Source organism: Euprymna scolopes, chromosome 45, assembly GCF_053919585.1.
Source record: "Euprymna scolopes isolate OS-2025 chromosome 45, ASM5391958v1, whole genome shotgun sequence".
Classification (NCBI taxonomy): domain Eukaryota; kingdom Metazoa; phylum Mollusca; class Cephalopoda; order Sepiida; family Sepiolidae; genus Euprymna; species Euprymna scolopes.
In genome coordinates, this window is record NC_136526.1 from 333284 (window position 1) to 354706 (window position 21423).

Consider the following 21423-nt stretch of genomic DNA (forward strand, 5'->3'; position numbering starts at 1 on the left):
ATTTACAAATGATGCAATTTTATTTCTGTGTAAAATAGCAAAATACTTTGGAGCAATATTGTTTCAAATATGTATTCACATATGTAGCTTATTACGTGTAAGACAGTCACTGTTTTACTATGCTGCAACATATAGGACATAGTATTTTCGAACCTAGATGTAAACAAATCAATATACTTTTGAGACATGGAACTTTTTAAAAAAAAACAAACAAAATGAACCGCAAATTTCACACATTGTCACATTATTTTACAAATGATGCAACTTTATTTGTAAAAAAAAAAAAAAATACTTTATAGGAATATTGCTTCGAGTATGTATTCACATATGTAGCTTATTATGTGTAAGACAGACACACACTGCAAAATGTGTGCTTTACTGTCCTGCAATGTATGCTGTTACATTGTAAATAGTATAACATAGTGCGTGTCAGCGTGTGGAAAGAATCAGCAGCAGCAATGGATGATCTGCATGTGAAGACATTAGCAGCAGCAGTAAATCGCGCATATGCAAGTTAGAAAGTGTGTTCGAGAAAGAAAGGCGACGTAGAAAGAAATGAATGTGGGCAGTCAGAGGCAAGAAATGGTTAAAAGGGAGCGAAAGAAAGTCAACGTCAAAGAAAATGGATGTGTAAATAGCGAGAAATACCAGCATAAGGTCTGCAAGAGAAAAAAAGTCGACATGCAGATACCAAGTATGAGAATGAGCCAGCTGTGACCGGCATACAGTTGGGGAAAAGAGAATCGAGTGTTAGGTAAAATAAACATATGGTAGCAAGAGATTTGTTGTAAGCGATGCTGAAAATAACAATTAAAAATTTTTGTTGAAAAAAAATCCAACCCAGATTTTTATTTATTTGCTTTGTTTGTCCATTTGTGGCGTAATGGCTACATTACACCAGAAATAGTAAGTTTCATTCTAGCATCGGTATATTGTCTTTGTTTGACAGGAATTACAACATACATGATAGTCAGCACGTGGAAAATATCAGCAGCAGCAAAGGATGGCCAGCATGCAAAGAGATAAGCAACAGCAGAAAATCGCACATATGCAAATTAGAATATGTGCACAAGAAGAGGAAGAAAACAAAGACGAAAAAAAGTAACACATGCTCATTAAAGAAAGACAACATAGAAAGAAATGGACACGGGAAGTCGCAGGTGAGAAATGGTTAGAAGTCGACGTCAAAGAAAATGGATGTGTAAACAGCAAGGACGAGGATGAGCCAGTTGTGATTGGCATATGGTGGGAGGAAAGAGAAACGAATACCGGATAAAATGTACATGTGACAGTGAGAGACTTTTTTAAGCAATGCCAAAAATAACGATAATAAAAATCTTTTGTTAAAAAAAAAAAATGCTATTCAGATTATTATTCATTTGTGACGTAACGGCTTTGTTACAATAGTATATTTATTTGCGCAGTATGTTGTTTTGTTTTAGAATCGGTATATTGTCTTTGTTTAACAGGAATTACAACACACTTGATAGTCAGTCTATAGAGCTTTCCTTATTTATATAGTTCTGGGTGAATTAATCTAGAAAATATTTAGAATGCTGTGTGTTAGACAATTCTTCCATATTTTCGTAATGGAAGTTCTGGGAGTATCTTTGACGACTCTTTTGAGTTATTTCCTATTGTTTTCCGATTCCGTTTCATTTGTAAGACAGTCTTGTTTAAAATGTTTTGTGATGGCTCTTCTCCTGTGGTATTGGTGTACTGTTTTGAAGTTTCGATTTTGAGAGCTCATCAGATATGTTCACCATGTTTCACTCAAGTTCTTTCTTTCCTTATAGTAGAGCCACATACTTCACAATAATATGGTTTCCGTTTTTTTTCAATTTTCTTATGATTTGTTTCAAGGTAAGGATAAGGCACACTGGAAAAAAATCATACATACATGGATGCCAGACATTCACCCGTTATCACATGCATTTCAACCAAGATATTAGATTCTAACTATCAAGGTGCTCCTAAAATTACTGCAATGATGAGATCTTTCTTAAATTCCGGTTTCATTTCATTATCTTTACCCTCTGAGCTTTGTTTAATATGCACTTGCATATGTTTTAACATATTTCATTCCATCCAAGAAATAAGTGCAATTGTTTGAAACTGTGTTGGTCTACTCGTGCCTCCTCACTTTTATTGTGCCAGTTTAAATTTAAGGTTTTATATTTTTAATCTAAGAAAACATGTGCCAACATGTATTCTTGCAATTCTTTTATATTATAGAATGAAAAATTATTTTAACACGATTGTTTTTACTCCAAATATTAAAAAAAACATTTATTTTGCATATTTTATGAAACTGACCTCACACATAACATTTTTCATGAGTCTAGGTGCTCCCATAATTACCGGAATAATGAGACCTTTCTAAAATTCCAGTTTCATTTCATGTCTTAAGACTTTCGTATCTCATACTCTTTACCCTCTGAGCTGTTTAATGTTTTAACATATTTCTTTTTTGTGTAAAACAAGAGCCACACATTAATCTACTATCACATACATTCCAACCAAGAGATTAGATTTTAACGGTCTAGGTGCTCCTATAATTACTGGAATGATGAGACTTTTCTAAAATTCCAGTTTCATTTCATGTCATAAGACTTTCGTATCTTCGAGCTTTTTTGAGTATGCTTTAACATACTTCATTCCAACCCAGAAATCTTCCTTAGATTTGAACTTTCCCTTAAAGTGCAATTGTTTGAAACTATGTCGATCTAATCGTGCCTCCTCATCTTTATTGTATCAGTTTAAATTTAAGGCTTTATATTTTTAATCTACGAAAACATGTGCGAACATGTTTTCGTGCAATTCTTTCATATTATAGAATGAAATATATAACAATTTCCTCATAAGAAAGAAACATAACATTAAGAATATGACTGGATAATTGTGATTTATTAACGATTTATATTAGATCAATAGTACCGAATGCCAGACATTCACCTGTTATTGCATACATTCCAACCAAGAGATCTTTTTTAGATTCTTACTGTCCCTCTAAGTACAATTGTTTGTATCTCTCTATTTGATTCATCATTTATACTTTTTTGATGATTCTTTTCGACTATTTACAAGGCAGAGTTCTTTTCTGGTTCCATTTCATTTGTAAGTCAATTTAGTCCAAAATGTTTGGCTAGTTTCATGATGTCCCTCTAAGCGCGATGTTGGTGTACCGTTTAAGTGCAATTGTTTGAATTTCTCTTACACTTAAATCATCAGGTATATTTGCCAAGTGGCTTTATAAGATTCTTTTTCATTTTTTTTCTTTGAAGATTGTAATGTTGGGTATGGGGCAGGCAAATCAGCTGCCAATATTGTCTTGCTTTTATTGAAACCAACCAAGAGCTTTTTTTAGTATCCTTGCTGTTCCCTTAAGTACAATTGTCTGGATTTCTCTTGCACTTGGTTTCCCAGGAATATTAGTTAGGTAGGACTTCAAGTTCTTCTTCATAAGCCTTGTGGCACCTATAATAACTGGCATGATTGATATCTCTTTAAGATTTCAGTTTCTTTTCATATCATACATGAGACCTTGATATTTGGTCTGTTTCTCTCTTTCAGCTCTGTTCAGACCTCCAGTATTAGGGACACTCAGTTCAACCAAGGTTGCCCTTTTTCTGACATTCCATATAACTATGTCAGGGTTCACAGCAGCATTTTCAAGGTAGGTGGTTGTAGGGATTACATGGTTGCAATGTATGAGTCTAGGTGCTTCTATAATTAGTGGAATAATGAGATATTTCTAAAATTCCAGTTTCATTTCATGCCTTACCTAAGACTTTGGTATCTCATTATCTTTACCCTCTGAGCTCTGTTTAATATGTGTTCGCATGTGTTTTACCATGTTTCTTTTTTGTGCAAAACAAGAACCACATACTTCACAAGAATATGGTTTCTCTCCAGTATGGGTTCGTATATGATTTAACAAACTTTCATTCCTTGTAAAAGAAGAGCCACATTTTTCACAAGAATATGGTTTCTCTCCAGTATGTGTTTGCATATGTTTTAACATGTTTTGTTTCTGAGTAAAATAAGAGCCACAGACTCCACAAGAATATGGTTTCTTTCCAGTATGTATTTGCATATGTTGCACCATATTTTGCTTATGTCTAAAAGCAGAGCCACATACTTCACATGTATATGGTTTTTCTCCAGTGTGTATTCTTATATGTTGCAACAAATTTTGTTTATGTGAAAAAGAAACGAAACATACTTCACAAGAATATGGTTTTACTCCAGTATGTGTTCGCATATGTTCCAACATATTGTGTTTATGTGTAAAAGAAGAATTACATACTTCACAAGAATATGGTTTCTCTCCTGTATGTATTCGCATATGTTGCAACATATTTTGTCTTAGTGTAAAAGAAGAGCCGCATACTTCACAAGAATATGGTTTGCTTCCAGTATGTGTTCGCATGTGTCCTAGCATATGGTGTTTCTCTGTAAAAGAAGAGCCACATACTTCACATGAATATGGTTTATCCCCTGTATGTGTTCGCAAATGTCGAAACATACTGTGTTTCTGGGAAAAAGAAGAACCACATACTTCACAAGAATATGGTTTCTCTCCAGTATGCGTTCGCATATGTCGTACCATGTCCGGTTTCTGTGAAAAAGAAAAGCCACATACTTCACAAGAATATGGTTTATCTCCAGCGTGTATACGCATATGTTGCAACATATTTTCTTTTGTGGTAAAAGAAGAGCTGCATATTTTACAAAAATGCGTTTTTACTTCCATATTTGATTCAAGGTTTTCTACTGAAGCTGAAATATCTGACATTTTTTCCACAGTTTGCAGTTCTTTTTCTAGTATTTTAGATGCCTAAAATGTTGCATTTATCAAACGGCCCATGAGCTTATTAGTCACACATTTGTGCTAATTATTTCAGCTAGTGTCTTATTAAATAAGATGAAGAACTGAAGAAATCCATATACAGTTGGCAGGAAAATATTTCTCTAATATGTATCGTAAAATTCAATTTGATGAAACAGAAAAATCGTATAGTTCACAAGGATATTATTTCATGGGTTTCCAGTTGTTTAGTCAATTTGCATTTATTTTTTATTGAATAAATTTCTTGATATTCTGCAAAATAAAAATAAAAAGATAAATTTCAAATTTTATTTTACAGATGTTTGCAAACGAAATTGTTTGTGACACAGATGCAGCTCATGTTTTTCAATATAATAAATTCATTGCTCTTGGTTCAACAAATTAATCTATTAATATCCGTATAGTCTGCGAATTTGAAGATATTAAAAGAAAATTAGCAATAAAAGCTTTATATATCATAAAACATTACAGAAATGAAAAATCATTCATCTTTTTCACATTTCACAATATTTTGCTTTTATAATATATTTAGTTGCAATTGCCTCCCACAATGTGTCCCTTGTACTGCAAAAATTTGGGATTTTTTGTTGTTTGGAAAAAACATTTAATTTTTTTTTATTTAAGTGAAAATCCTTTTCAAATAAATAAGCTTATTTATTTGAAAATGATTTTCACTTAAATAAATAAAGAAATCCCGAATTTTTGCAGTCAGAATATGTGTAACAGTCATTCTTATTTGCAAAGCAATATTCAGTTGAAAATCGGAATTGTCTTATAACTAATATATATATATATAGATAGATAGAGAGAGTATCAATAAAATAAATAAAACGATAATGTAAAAATATATACTAATGCATATAGATTTATTCATTATTTTTTTTTAAACAAAATCAAAGATAATTAAAGGAATCGTTTTTTGCACCAGAAATTAGGTACATTTTTGAACAAATATTTTTTCTTCATTTAAATTTTCCTTTCTCTTCCATTTCATATGGAGACATTTCATTGAACGTCGGTTTTCTTTCTGATAGAAGAAAACTAGCAGTGTGGAGAGGTCTTACTTTACTGAATATACATAATACAATAAATAAACGCATTTAATTACAAGATGTAGCAGTTTTATTCTTATTTACAAAGCAACATTCAGTTGAAAATCGGAATATATATATATATATCAATAAAATAAAATGACAATATAAAAATATATACTAATGCATATGGATCTATTAATAATAAGATACATCAAACATAAAAACACTTGTGGGGAGTGATCTATAGATATTAGTTTTACTTGGAAATTTAAAATCAATCAATATTTATTGCGTTATTATTAATACCAACCGTGGACAATTTCGTTTAAACAAAATCAAATAAAAGAAGATAATTAAAAGGAATTGTGACGATTCTGAATTTTTTAGATGAGGATTGGTTATTTGTATTATTTGGATTCATCGGACTACTGTTCTCATCTGGAATGTGATTTTCACAACGTTTCGGTCAATATAACTTCCGACCTTCTTCAGGTGTATCTTGTTAAACTTGGGAATTTGGACAAAATTTCGAGCATAACCCTTTATTTACATCACAGGGGTAATGTAGTCTTATTCCATCAACCATGGCTGGATAGAGGTCCTAAGTAATAAAAAATACAATTGCAAATTACTTAGGACCTCTATCCAGTCATGGCTGACGGAACAAGCATGCTAAACCCGTGATATAAAGGGTTCCGCTTGAAATTCCATCCAAATTCCAGGGTTCAACAAGATACACATGAAGGGCAGAGGTTACATCGATCAAAACGTGAAAATCACACTCAAGATGAGAACAATAGTCTGATGAATCCAAATAATATGAAAAGGAATCATTTTTGGTGCCAGAAAATAGTCACAATTTTTCCGATTTCAATACTGATTTCAATACCCTCAAAAGTTCAGGTTTTTCTGATTCCCAACACTACTCTAAATGCACCATTCTCTCAACTGCACTTAAAGAATATCTTCAACATTTACAAGTTAAAAACAAAATTACATTAAAATGAAACAAAAATAGTTTTATAAATGCACCACCATTTTTGATGAGAAATAAAAAAATTTGTGTAATTTAATAAAATATTCAAGAAACATATTTTTATTTTAATAATCCTACTACTTTATAAATTGAGTTTTCATGTGAAGAAATATTCACTTATAAAATATTTCATGCATGAATGTCTTAACATCGGTGATGATTTTTACAAAAGTTTTAGCAATTTTTTTATTATACACATATATAAAATATTGATTATTATGAATTTGCTTTTCATATCAATAAGTACCTGATGAATTGATCATGCTTTATTTTCAACACATTCAAATTAATAAAACTATTGTAGATAATATTAAACTAAATATCCAGAAGATTATACAAGTAAGAATTTTGCTTTTTACAATTTAAACGTTTGGTTTGCAGCTCATGTTTTTCAATATAACAGATTCATTGGTCTTGGTTCAACAAATTAATCTATAAATATCTAAAGATACTGCGAATTGGGATATATTAAAATCAATTACCAATATATATATATATATATTTCTGTGGAAATATATTTTATTTTCTTATAATATATACCAATCCTTATTTAAGAAGCTCAATGTAATTACAGAGCAATATAATGAATAAATGACAAAAGTCTATATTCCAAAATTCATGATGTTGACCATCTTATAATTTATTTCTTTAATTCAATTGGCATTTACAATTCTTGACAGTATCTGTTTCATAGCGCAAAATCAATCAATTATTATATCAATCAGTGAATCTATTTTGTACTTAACTCATCAGAATATATATATATTAAAAGAGTTTATTTTTGGTACAAAATTTTAAAATAACAGAAAATTCTTTTAGACCCTAGACGTCTTTCGCCATTCTCATCAGGGGCAAACGATGGCATTTTCGAACATTTTTAAAAAAGAAAATATGGGGGAGAAATCAAAATTAATAATGAACATGGGAAGGATTACATATATATATATATATGTTAGAAAAGCATTTCATCCAAGGCATGAAAATTGTTAAACAAAATGTTTTTACTATAGGCTTTAAAAATAAAGGTACAAGATTCAATTTGAAACTTATTTATCTTCAAAGTGCAATTTTATAAATTTTACAAAGTAAGGTGTAAAAATTTAATACCTTACTTTGTAAAATGTATAAAAGTGCACTTTGAAGATGAATAAATTTCAAATTGAATCTTGTACCTTTATTTTTAAAGCCTATAGTAAAAACATTTTGTTTAACAATTTTCATGCCTTGGATGAAATGCTTTTCTAACTTGTAACGTATCTTTTAAAGATTGTATTTTATTTAATTTATTGATTTGGATTTTAAAAAAGATGAATGTGCTTTTGTATGCATTTATAAAAAATCTGCCTCTCCATTTCAGATTGTATTTCTCCTCACACCACAACTCATTTTTGCAACCCCCCTCTTTGTATTATTACAGGTCTGAATATTCTCTGTTTCAGTTCGTAATTCTCCTCACATCACAACTCTTTTTTGCAACTCCCTCTTTGTCATACATGTCTGAATAATGAGAAAATCGGAATTTTTTTAACAAAAACTTTAAAATAACTTTTTTAGATGAAATATTTTTAAACTTCTTTCAGAATAGAAAATCTTTACAATTTAATACGGAACATATTTCATATAGGTTTCATTAAAAATATTCAGTAGATAACGAGAAAAATAGAGATGAAAATTTCAAAAGGAGTGTATAACTGGTTACGCTCAATACTAGTCCTTGCTAGCGAAAGACTTTGTTATTGTTATTCTATTATTATTATTATTTAAAACATTTTGTGTCCTGCGCTTTCGCGTGAGGACTAATATATATAATAAAACGACAATATAAAAATATATACTAATGCATATAAATTTATTCATTAATGCAATAAGGATGATACATCAAATACAAAAAAAACACTTGTGTGGGGTGATCTATAGATATTAGTGTTACTGGAAGTTTACAATCAATAAATATTATTTTGTTATTACTAACAACAGTGGACGATTTCTTTTAAACAAAATCAAATAAAAGAAAATTAAAGGAATCGTTTTTGGCATCGGAAAATAATCACAATCTTTCAATCGATCTTGCTTTACTCATATTTTTCACATGTCATAAAATATTTCAGTTTTTCGTAATTGTAGTATTGTTTTTAGTATTGTGTGTTACTGACGTTGATGTCCTCCCCACCTGCAAGTCTCGAAAATTAAAAGAAAAATAATGAATTAAATAAGCAATATCAGTATGAGAGACTACAACACTACATCGATGAAAAGGAGAAAAGACTACAACACACAATGTTCGGGTTAACGAGTTATTGAGATAGGGACATGTGGTTTCACAAACTTATAAAATCTTTTTAAAGTATTCTAGTCAAGAGATATCATCAAAAGTAATAGACAACTGATTTTGGTCTTACAGGAGTATGTCCGTTATTATACTGTTGCACTCCTTACTCCAAATGAGCAAAGGGACACATTGCGGTAGGCAATTCTAAAAACCTGTTTGTCCATTAGACCCATCATTAATTCACCTGCAGTCAAAAGGACAGTCTCTGATGCAGCTTCAAATCCCTCAAAAACGATGGGGTTCTGTTCACCATATCCCAACTTTATCAAATTGAGTTTTCATGTGAAGAAAGCTAAAATCCAAATGGCATTTTAATAAAATAAAATAGTTTTAGAAATGCACCACCGTTTTTGATAAGAAATAAAAAAATTTGTGCAATTTAATAAAACATTTAAGAAACATATTTTAATAATTCTATTACTTTATGAAATTGAGATTTTATGTGAAAAAATATTCAGTAATTTAATGAGACAACTATTTTTAGATTTGTACTCCAATAAAATATTTCATGCATGAATGACATTTGGTGATGGACTTGATTTTTACAAAAGTTTTAGCAAACAAAATTATTTTTATGCACATATATTTTTAATAAATTAAAAATAGGGTTCAGCATTACAAGCAAAATAAAATTAAAATTATACTGTACAACTTTATTAAGAATTTCTTAAATTCATTATTAATTAAATAAAAAATATTATGTCGATATTTTGCAGTATGTATCAATTAATAAAAATAATTGTTTTATTGTAAATAATTGTTTTATTATAAAATAATGTTAAATTAAATATCTAGATTTTCAGGTAACAATTTTACGTTTTATAATTTACACAGTTTTCATATTTTTATAGTGCTAAAAAAAATTCTAATACTTGTTAAGAAACATGAAACACTTCACAATAATCTCATTGCATTTAACCCTAATGTACCTATTTATTTTACCTTCCTATCAGGGCAGAGTTAGACAACAGGGTCGTTTTTAATGATAAAAGGAATAAAAAAAATATTGTCTCAGTTGTGAAAAATTTATCCTCCACTAACTGAGAACAAAAAATTGAAGTGTACCATCAGAATAGATACTACACTTTGATCTAGGCCAGGAGGCCAAGAAATCTCTTTCATTTGTTCACACCTGTTTTTATAACTGACTTGATTTTTACAAAAGTTTTAGTAATTTGTTTATTGAATATATACAAAATGTTTTTCAATATAATTGACTTGTTTTTATGACAGTTTTAGTAATTTGTTTAATATATACAAAATATTTTTCAATATATTTGACTTGATTTTTATGAAAGTTTTAGTAATTTTTTTATTAAATATATACAAAATGTTTTTAATATAATTGACTTCATTTTTATAAAGGTTTTAGTAATTTGTTTATACACATATACAAAATGTTGATTATTTGCTTTTCATATAATTTAATAATTGATGAATTGATCATACTTTATGCATCAATCGATATCATTGAAAAATAAGTTATTCCCAATTCTTATAACTGAAATTTTTAATGATGGACATTAGTGATGGAACGATTCCAACATTTTTCCCCCCGATTCGAATACAATTACTAATTCTGTACTAAATTCCCGATTCTGATACATTTACTGATTCCGATTCTTTATAAATCTCTAAATTTTTTACTATAGAGTTTTTATTTTTCCTGATTTTTGTGAAAAAAAAAACCCACATGTAAAATATGCAAGTATTTTCCTAAATGTAAAATTACATTGTGGAGGACGATCCATCGATTTTATCTTTACTGGTTGTTTTAAAATCAATAAATATTTATTATTTTATCATTATCACCAGCAATGGAAGATTTTGCTTTAAACAAAATCAAATAAAAAGACAAAAGAATCGTTTTTGGCATCAGAAAATAGGCACCAATTTTTTTGATTCTGATACCAATTCAGATATTTTTCCGATTTCCAATTCCGATTAATTGTCCCAACACTAATGGACATATAAAGTCATAACTGCACCCAATGGTAAAAAAGCAGACCGTATCCCCTAAATGGAATTTACATGGGATCGATTATTTCATGAATAATGCCTTTGGTAACAATGATAAAAACATGAAGTTTTTCGAGCTAGCTCACTTCAAATATGGTTTTCAATAAATCTTTTAGAAAATTTTGAAAGTAATGATGCTCGAAGATTTAGAAGCAATAATAGTTCAAAGCAATGTGGGCTGAAGAAGATTTGAATGCAATTATAAGATTTAGAAGCAATAATAGTTCAAAGCAATGTGGGTTGAAGAAGATTTGAATGCAATTATAAGATTTACAAGCAATAATAGTTCAAAGCAATGTGGGCTGAAGAAGATTTGAATGCAATTATAAGATTTAGAAGCAATAATAGTTCAAAGCAATGTGGGTTGAAGAAGATTTGAATGCAATTATAAGATTTACAAGCAATAATAGTTCAAAGCAATGTGGGTTGAAGAAGATTTGACTGCAATTATAAGATTTAGAAGCAATAATAGTTCAAAGCAATGTGGGCTGAAGAAGATTTGAATGCAATTATAAGATTTAGAAGCAATAATAGTTCAAAGCAATGTGGGTTGAAGAAGATTTGAATGCAATTATAAGATTTAGAAGCAATAATAGTTCAAAGCAATGTGGGTTGAAGAAGATTTGAATGCAATTATAAGATTTAGAAGCAATAATAGTTCAAAGCAATGTGGGCTGAAGAAGATTTGAATGCAATTATAAGATTTAGAAGCAATAATAGTTCAAAGCAATGTGGGCTGAAGAAGATTTGAATGCAATTATAAGATTTAGAAGCAATAATAGTTCAAAGCAATGTGGGTTGAAGAAGATTTGAATGCAATTATAAGATTTACAAGCAATAATAGTTCAAAGCAATGTGGGTTGAAGAAGATTTGAATGCAATTATAAGATTTAGAAGCAATAATAGTTCAAAGCAATGTGGGCTGAAGAAGATTTGAATGCAATTATAAGATTTAGAAGCAATAATAGTTCAAAGCAATGTGGGTTGAAGAAGATTTGAATGCAATTATAAGATTTAGAAGCAATAATAGTTCAAAGCAATGTGGGCTGAAGAAGATTTGAATGCAATTATAAGATTTAGAAGCAATAATAGTTCAAAGCAATGTGGGCTGAAGAAGATTTGAATGCAATTATAAGATTTAGAAGCAATAATAGTTCAAAGCAATGTGGGCTGAAGAAGATTTGAATGCAATTATAAGATTTAGAAGCAATAATAGTTCAAAGCAATGTGGGTTGAAGAAGATTTGAATGCAATTATAAGATTTACAAGCAATAATAGTTCAAAGCAATGTGGGTTGAAGAAGATTTGAATGCAATTATAAGATTTAGAAGCAATAATAGTTCAAAGCAATGTGGGCTGAAGAAGATTTGAATGCAATTATAAGATTTAGAAGCAATAATAGTTCAAAGCAATGTGGGTTGAAGAAGATTTGAATGCAATTATAAGATTTAGAAGCAATAATAGTTCAAAGCAATGTGGGCTGAAGAAGATTTGAATGCAATTATAAGATTTAGAAGCAATAATAGTTCAAAGCAATGTGGGCTGAAGAAGATTTGAATGCAATTATAAGATTTAGAAGCAATAATAGTTCAAAGCAATGTGGGTTGAAGAAGATTTGAATGCAATTATAAGATTTAGAAGCAATAAAAGTTCAAAGCAATGTGGGTTGAAGAAGATTTGAATGCAATTATAAGATTTAGAAGCAATAATAGTTCAAAGCAATGTGGGCTGAAGAAGATTTGAATGCAATTATAAAATTTAGAAGCAATAAAAGTTCAAAGCAATGTGGGTTGAAGAAGATTTGAATGCAATTATAAGATTTAGAAGCAATAATAGTTCAAAGCAATGTGGGCTGAAGAAGATTTGAATGCAATTATAAGATTTAGAAGCAATAATAGTTCAAAGCAATGTGGGTTGAAGAAGATTTGAATGCAATTATAAGATTTACAAGCAATAATAGTTCAAAGCAATGTGGGCTGAAGAAGATTTGAATGCAATTATAAGATTTAGAAGCAATAATAGTTCAAAGCAATGTGGGCTGAAGAAGATTTGAATGCAATTATAAGATTTAGAAGCAATAATAGTTCAAAGCAATGTGGGTTGAAGAAGATTTGAATGCAATTATAAGATTTACAAGCAATAATAGTTCAAAGCAATGTGGGCTGAAGAAGATTTGAATGCAATTATAAGATTTAGAAGCAATAATAGTTCAAAGCAATGTGGGCTGAAGAAGATTTGAATGCAATTATAAGATTTAGAAGCAATAATAGTTCAAAGCAATGTGGGTTGAAGAAGATTTGAATGCAATTATAAGATTTACAAGCAATAATAGTTCAAAGCAATGTGGGTTGAAGAAGATTTGAATGCAATTATAAGATTTAGAAGCAATAATAGTTCAAAGCAATGTGGGCTGAAGAAGATTTGAATGCAATTATAAGATTTAGAAGCAATAATAGTTCAAAGCAATGTGGGTTGAAGAAGATTTGAATGCAATTATAAGATTTAGAAGCAATAATAGTTCAAAGCAATGTGGGTTGAAGAAGATTTGAATGCAATTATAAGATTTAGAAGCAATAATAGTTCAAAGCAATGTGGGTTGAAGAAGATTTGAATGCAATTATAAGATTTAGAAGCAATAATAGTTCAAAGCAATGTGGGCTGAAGAAGATTTGAATGCAATTATAAGATTTAGAAGCAATAATAGTTCAAAGCAATATGGGTTGAAGAAGATTTGAATGCAATTATAAGATTTAGAAGCAATAATAGTTCAAAGCAATGTGGGCTGAAGAAGATTTGAATGCAATTATAAGATTTAGAAGCAATAATAGTTCAAAGCAATGTGGGCTGAAGAAGATTTGAATGCAATTATAAGATTTAGAAGCAATAATAGTTCAAAGCAATGTGGGTTGAAGAAGATTTGAATGCAATTATAAGATTTAGAAGCAATAAAAGTTCAAAGCAATGTGGGTTGAAGAAGATTTGAATGCAATTATAAGATTTAGAAGCAATAATAGTTCAAAGCAATGTGGGCTGAAGAAGATTTGAATGCAATTATAAAATTTAGAAGCAATAAAAGTTCAAAGCAATGTGGGTTGAAGAAGATTTGAATGCAATTATAAGATTTAGAAGCAATAATAGTTCAAAGCAATGTGGGCTGAAGAAGATTTGAATGCAATTATAAGATTTAGAAGCAATAATAGTTCAAAGCAATGTGGGCTGAAGAAGATTTGAATGCAATTATAAGATTTAGAAGCAATAATAGTTCAAAGCAATGTGGGTTGAAGAAGATTTGAATGCAATTATAAGATTTAGAAGCAATAAAAGTTCCAAGCAATGTGGGTTGAAGAAGATTTGAATGCAATTATAAGATTTAGAAGCAATAATAGTTCAAAGCAATGTGGGCTGAAGAAGATTTGAATGCAATTATAAAATTTAGAAGCAATAAAAGTTCAAAGCAATGTGGGTTGAAGAAGATTTGAATGCAATTATAAGATTTAGAAGCAATAATAGTTCAAAGCAATGTGGGCTGAAGAAGATTTGAATGCAATTATAAGATTTAGAAGCAATAATAGTTCAAAGCAATGTGGGCTGAAGAAGATTTGAATGCAATTATAAGATTTAGAAGCAATAATAGTTCAAAGCAATGTGGGTTGAAGAAGATTTGAATGCAATTATAAAATTTAGAAGCAATAATAGTTCAAAGCAATGTGGGTTGAAGAAGATTTGAATGCAATTATAAAATTTAGAAGCAATAAAAGTTGAATAAAAATTGAAAGCAATGTAGATTGAAAACTTGAATACAATTATAATTCAGGGAAAAAGTAAAGCAACCAAAGTTGAAAGAGTTTACTTATATAGGGAATTGAGCAGCAAAATGTCTGTTTACTTGAACTTCTGCATGTCAGTACAGTAAGCGAACCAGGAACTCGGAAGAGAATTCCAAAGGCCAGCAGTCATAGGGAAGAAATTATTAGAGTAGAAGGCTTTTTCACATCTAGGGATCTCTACTGTGTAGGGGTGGAATTTTGACGCTTGTTGGGTTTGTTAGGAGTACTTACATCAAGGGGGACAAGGGCTTGTAGTTCATCAGAGCATCTACCATTAAAATATTTGTAAAACAGACAGAGGGATGCAATACTTCGATGCGACAGAGACTGAAGCATAACTGACAGTTCAGGACCTATTAGGTTAGCAACTCTCTTATAAACCTGTTTAAGAGTAAGAGATTAGTAGCAGATACACCAGCCCAAATATGACAACAATACTCCATACATGGGTGAGTGGTGGCCTTGTAGAGGTACAGGATACTGTCAGGTATAAGTAATTTTCTAGTATGGTAGAAAGAGACCACCTTACAACAGCAATGCCTTCAATATATCTATTCCAACTCATGTTCCCTGTGAATGTTAAGCTGAGGAGTTTGAACAAAATGGTTATTAGTGGTTGAGAAGGTTTCTTGTAATTATTAAAGGAAACCAGCTTAGTCTTGGTAGCATTGAATATTACCATCCATTTTTGTCCCTATTCCACTACAGACTGAAGGTCTTCCTCTAGGGTTTCCGCCATTGCCTTAGATATGTGTTCATTCATTTTCCCCTTGTGCCTGTTATAGAGCATGGTGTCATCAGCAAATATACCAATTTCAGAGACAATTTTATCAGGGAGGTCATTTATGAATATCAGAAATAATAAATGTCCAAGGATCGAACCCTGTGGTACACCCGCATTTATATCATATTGTTTTGATGTATGCCCACCAAGGATAACCTGGATTCTCCTCTCATTTTAGAAGGATTTAATTATGTTAGTATTCATCCAGTAATACCATAGAATCTGATTTTCCAGAGAAGACCATGTCAAACTTGAGAATCTGCACAAAATTTCAAATGCAACCTTTCATTAATTTAATTAGTTAGAACTTCTACTTGGTCATGGATGACAGAACAAGAATAAGCTACCTATGTGGATTAAATAAAATGGTTCTGTTCAAAATTGTGCAGATTTCCAAAACAGTAACAGAGGAGTAAATCTAAATAATCCAAATAACACAAATTATCTTCATCTCAAAATTCAGAAACTTGTTTTACAAATGTTATTTTTTTGAACTAAGGCCCTCGGAATCATACAGTCTTTTTCTGACTTTTTTTCACCGCTTAGTACCGTATGATTCTGGGGACCTCAATTATCGTCATCAGCTGATCCCTGTCCTCTCCAAACTCTATAAATATTTTCCACAATCGTGCTTTGCTGGTATCTGAATAATTACCTTTGCGGTATTGGTGTTCAAGAATTTAAAAGGAAGAACACATCATCATAATCCTGGCCCATAAGTCTCCTGCCACATTTTTCATAATCTGCAAATCTTAAATGAATCTAATGATGGTTCACCATCTTATTAATGCTAAACTTCTTTCTCAATAACAGATTTAAGCATTTTCCAGTGAATTCATATTAAGTCGTCAAGGCATGAAGAGCTTCTCATAAAAAAGAAATAATTCCTACAATATTACAAAACTAGTATTTTAAATAATTAGATCATTTTTAAACAAAAGAAAGATCCAAACAACATGATATCGTTATTGTCTAATGTTACAAAACTAGTATTTTAAATAATTAGATCATTTTTAAACAAAAGAAAGATACAGGGTGTCATTGCATCCAAGCAATATGATATCGTTATTGTCTGAGCTACTGACAGATGGATATGAAAGGTTAAAAATTAAGCGACTTTGAGCTATGAATATTTGATTTTGTGCATGCGCAAAAATAACAGCAGAAGTAATGCTTTATTCGACTTACCTTGACAAGATCAACTGTTTTGTTTTCAATTTTGACTCATTAGCAACAGATTTAGGCAAACATTTTTCACTGAATTCATATTCTGAAAAATAATTCCTACAATGTTACTAAACTAGTATTTAAAATCATTAGATCATTTTTTGAACTAAAGATCCAGAATGTCATTGCTGACCTTATATGTAAACAACATGCTGAATTGACACAATACCTGTTTCTTAGAGCAAAACAAAAAGTGTGTAACATTGCAAAAGTATTATCGAAGAGATCAGCAATGTACCAAGTCAATTTTTATAATTAACCTTTTTCTCAAGAAGAAGTAAAACAATGTGGAAAAAGAGGGAGAGGGGGCTAAAACCTAATACGCTGACTAACTTCGTACGGTATTGTCTTTAAAAGATAAAAATATCTCAATTTTTGAGGTCAAGGTTTTGGTAAGATATTTCAAATTCAGTCACACAATCAAACATATAAGAGGTTAAAAAAGATGGTAACTAATTTGCAAAAATAATAGGTTCGCACACGCCTCGACTTGATGACGTTACATCTAAACAAGATGATATTAATTCATGAGGAATTGAAGATGCAGAAGATTTGTACAAAGTTTGTCCCAAGGGTGCTCAGAGAAGGTCAAAAAGAAAAACGTTGTCATGACAGCAGGGAAATTCAGATCTCGCAGCTCTTAATGCTCTGGTGACCTATGATGAAAGCTAGATCTACTGCTATAACCTAGAGACAGAGTTCCCAGTGGAAATATGCTTGCTCTCCCAAGGAACAGGCTGTGTCCTGATAAGAGAGAAACTACAATGTTTCTTAAAAGTATTCAACTTAAAATACTGAGGAGACTATGAGAGCAGAGGAGGCAGGCAACAAGAATAGAAGAGGAAGTAGAGGAGCATCAGATGCAGAACTCCAGGTTAGTGATTCACTTAAAGAATTACAATTTGTACTTGTAGTAGTTTGAAATTTGTTTTTTCTTATTAAATTGTTTAATTATATTCATTTAAGAATTGGAAATTGTACTTTGTATTTTGCAATTTTATTTAATAAAGGCAAAAAACTATATGAGTGGACAGACACATAACAAATGTCGAGTTAAATTAGTAGTTACTATGTTAAGGTGTCAAAGCTATCTGATGAGTCACTTGGTAGTGATGAAATGATTTTAAATTTAATAGGAAAGAGAAAAGTAATTAATCGGTTGATTAACTGGCAAATCATTCAAATACCAATTAAAGTGGCTGATTGGGTCGATTACCAATTACCTGCCGATTAATCTGTACATGCTTAATATATATATATATATATATATATATATATATATATATATATATATATATATACTAAAATTCAAACTTTGACGGTTTTAAGACCAAAACTAGTGCAGACATTTTTTTTAATAAATAAATATATTTATTTGTCAAATCAAATTCAATATTTTGAATTATAACAAATTCTTTATCAGGAAAATCCAGGTTTCATTTATTTTTAATACGTCACATGGCAGTGATATATATATTATTGTTTATGAAATATTAGGCTGGCAATTCATTGAACATGCCTAATATATATATATATATATCTTATCTAATTGTTTAATTATATTCATTTAAAAATCGGAAATTGTATTTTGTATTTTGTAATTTTATTTAATAAAGGCAAAAAGCCACAATAGTGGGCAAACACATAACAGTGATGAAATGATTTAAATTTGATAGGAAAGAGAAAAGTAATTAATCGGCCGACTAATCGGTAAATTGTCCGAATACCAATTAAACAGCAAAGTGGTCAATTAGGTCGATTACCAATTATATGCCTAACATTTATATATATATATATATATATATATATATACCCTAAGGTTAGGTCAAAGTTCCTATCACAGCGAATACCCAAACAGGGATCATCTATTATATGTGCAATGGTCAGGACCATATAACCAAAGACTGCCAGGAAAACTGCATGGGAAAAAAGATGTCAGAAGAAGTCTACTCTCCATGCAAGTGAAAGATGAGTTGAGAGAAGCCACGGAAGCTAGCAATTGTGATGAGGCTCTCAACAACATCTCAACAAAGTTGGAACAGGCAACAGTCACTGAAATTTTTACTATTGGATGATTTGTTAACATGAACGAGGGAACTCACTCAAGAGATGATGACACTGTCACATCTACCTCAAGATTAGGTCGATGTTCCAACCACAGCGAATACCCAAACAGGGATCATCTATTACATGTGAAATGGCCAAGACCATATAAACATAAAACTGCTTAGAAAAAAAGATGTCAACACCAGTCTAGTCTCCATGCAAATGAAAAACGAGTTGAGAGAAGCCACAGAAGTGTGAAAACGATTGTGTCATACCAGAGGTAGTTTATTGGTAAAACATTACACTGATAGATAACGTTATATACAATTGCAATGTTCTTATACAAGGCAATTATACCGTGGCCAACCTTGATCCGTAACACACCCAGGGGCAGTACAGTGGGAGATGATGATTGGGTCAGAATCCCTTGGAGCAGGTACACAAGCAATCCAGGAAGGGTCAGGTGCCCAGAATCAATAGTCCACACTTTGATGGTTGATGGAATCTGTCATAATGTAAATAAGTTGTACCATTTTCTAGAAGCACATATATATATACCATTCAATACCACCAGTGGATAGTTAGAAGAAACCAAACAACTTAACAGGCCAACATCAGTAATGATAGACAATACTTTTGACACTAGTAGCTCCAAAACTGATGACAATGATAGACTGCCTGACAACAGCCTTAGGTGTAATTTTCTCATATGAGAAATTGCTACTAGACTTCTTCATAGAAGCGGCCGAATAAAAAGGCCTGCACCTGGCTGCACTATTTCTGATGCCGGCATTGGGAAGAAATGTGACGAAGGTATTGGGAAAATATTTAAGTTGCCATCCGCCAAAAGAATTTGTGTGGCTCTGGCAAAAGTAATGAAAAATGTGACTTATACAAGTGGCAGTCTTTTTTTTTTTTTGAACAGTTGAGAGAGAGACAGTGAAAATGGTCAGTGATGATTACAGTTGAAGTCGGGAGTTGGCAAAAAAGAAATTTGGACAAATATTTATTATTATTATTTTTTTTTAACACTTAGTTTCATTCAGTGTCAGCAAGCAGCATGATTTGATCCCGTGCCTTGAGATGAGAGCGGGTGATGATATTGTAGAGTAAAATGTGTGTGTGTATATATATATATATATATATATATATATATAAGAACAATTAGTTAATAAAACATGTTAAAAAACACATTTAAAAAGAGTTAAAAACATATTTAATTTTAAAAAGGAAGCACAGAATAAGTGGATAGTCCTTAATCTGTGGAGTTTCAAAGAAATACTTTCCTTTTCATCACAGGGTAGGATTTAGCAGAATGCGGGATCAGATTTTGCTTTCAAAAGTATTTGATGAAACTACAAGTCATAGATCTTACTTGGTAACAAATAGTGAAGGAGAGGGAATATGGTGAAGAAAAGGGTGATTTCACGTGAATGGATAGTCTGGTGAAGGGTAAAATATCCAATAACGGTAAAAGAAAAAAAGTTGGTTAATATATATATATATATATATATATATATATATATATATAGATAGATACTATTGTTCATTAATGAAATTGCAAAGTGCCAAGTCATTGAATGATATGTGCTTTGCATATGCAGATGCGAAGAAACTATAAAATAGAGCCGACTTGATGTTGAAATGGGAATTTATTGCAACTACTTTTAAGATGACAAGAGATAGAAATGAAAAAGGAAACATCTATTCATAACTGATTGTATTAGATTTTAGACTGCAACAAGATTGTATCGCATTGTTTTATTTCTTTTTATTATTTCACAATTATAATATTGTGCATTTGAGAAATTAATTTTTCTTCAAATGATACTGATTTTATTAACGCAGACTTCAGGTGATTTTTCAAATATTTTAAATGATAAAGTTGAATTAACATCTACATTTTTTTATTTTCATAAAAAAGCAAAAATAAATTAATCTGCTTTTATGCATAACAATAACTTTAATAAAGCGTTTTGTTTATACTAGGTATGTGCAAAATGAATATCCGATGCTCAAAATGTATGAACATTTTGACCCCCTCCCTTTACTTAAAAATTCACCAAAAATCAGGAAATTAACCAATTTTAATGAAATTTTCAGTATTTATCAAATAATCACGGAATGTAATGAACCTATTATTTTTATTTGAATGTTAGGGGAAATGTATTATTTTGTTCAAATAAAAAATGCCTTTACTAAAGTTATGGTTTTTAGTAGTAAAAAAAAAATGAATAAATTTAATTTTGTTTTTATGAAAATAAAGCAT

General features: G+C 30.5%; 1 protein-coding gene across 3 annotated transcripts in view; it reads right to left on the bottom strand.

The window, feature by feature from the left end:
- LOC145269104 (uncharacterized) overlaps window positions 1-21423 on the bottom strand; it is a 156509-nt gene that overhangs the window by 99811 nt on the left and 35275 nt on the right. For 2 of the 3 annotated variants that reach the window (XR_013864955.1, XM_080124695.1), the window contains exons 2-3: window positions 17070-17151; window positions 835-5104 (exon numbers count right to left, since the gene is read on the bottom strand). Coding sequence is in view for 1 of the 3 variants with exons in the window: in XM_080124695.1 (XP_079980821.1) it covers window positions 5074-5104; window positions 17070-17151 (113 nt within the window). In the remaining 2 variants the exon portion in view is untranslated. Of the gene's footprint in view, window positions 1-834; window positions 5105-17069; window positions 17152-21423 lie in introns of those variants that run through there. The other variant, XM_080124694.1, reaches the window with a different exon arrangement.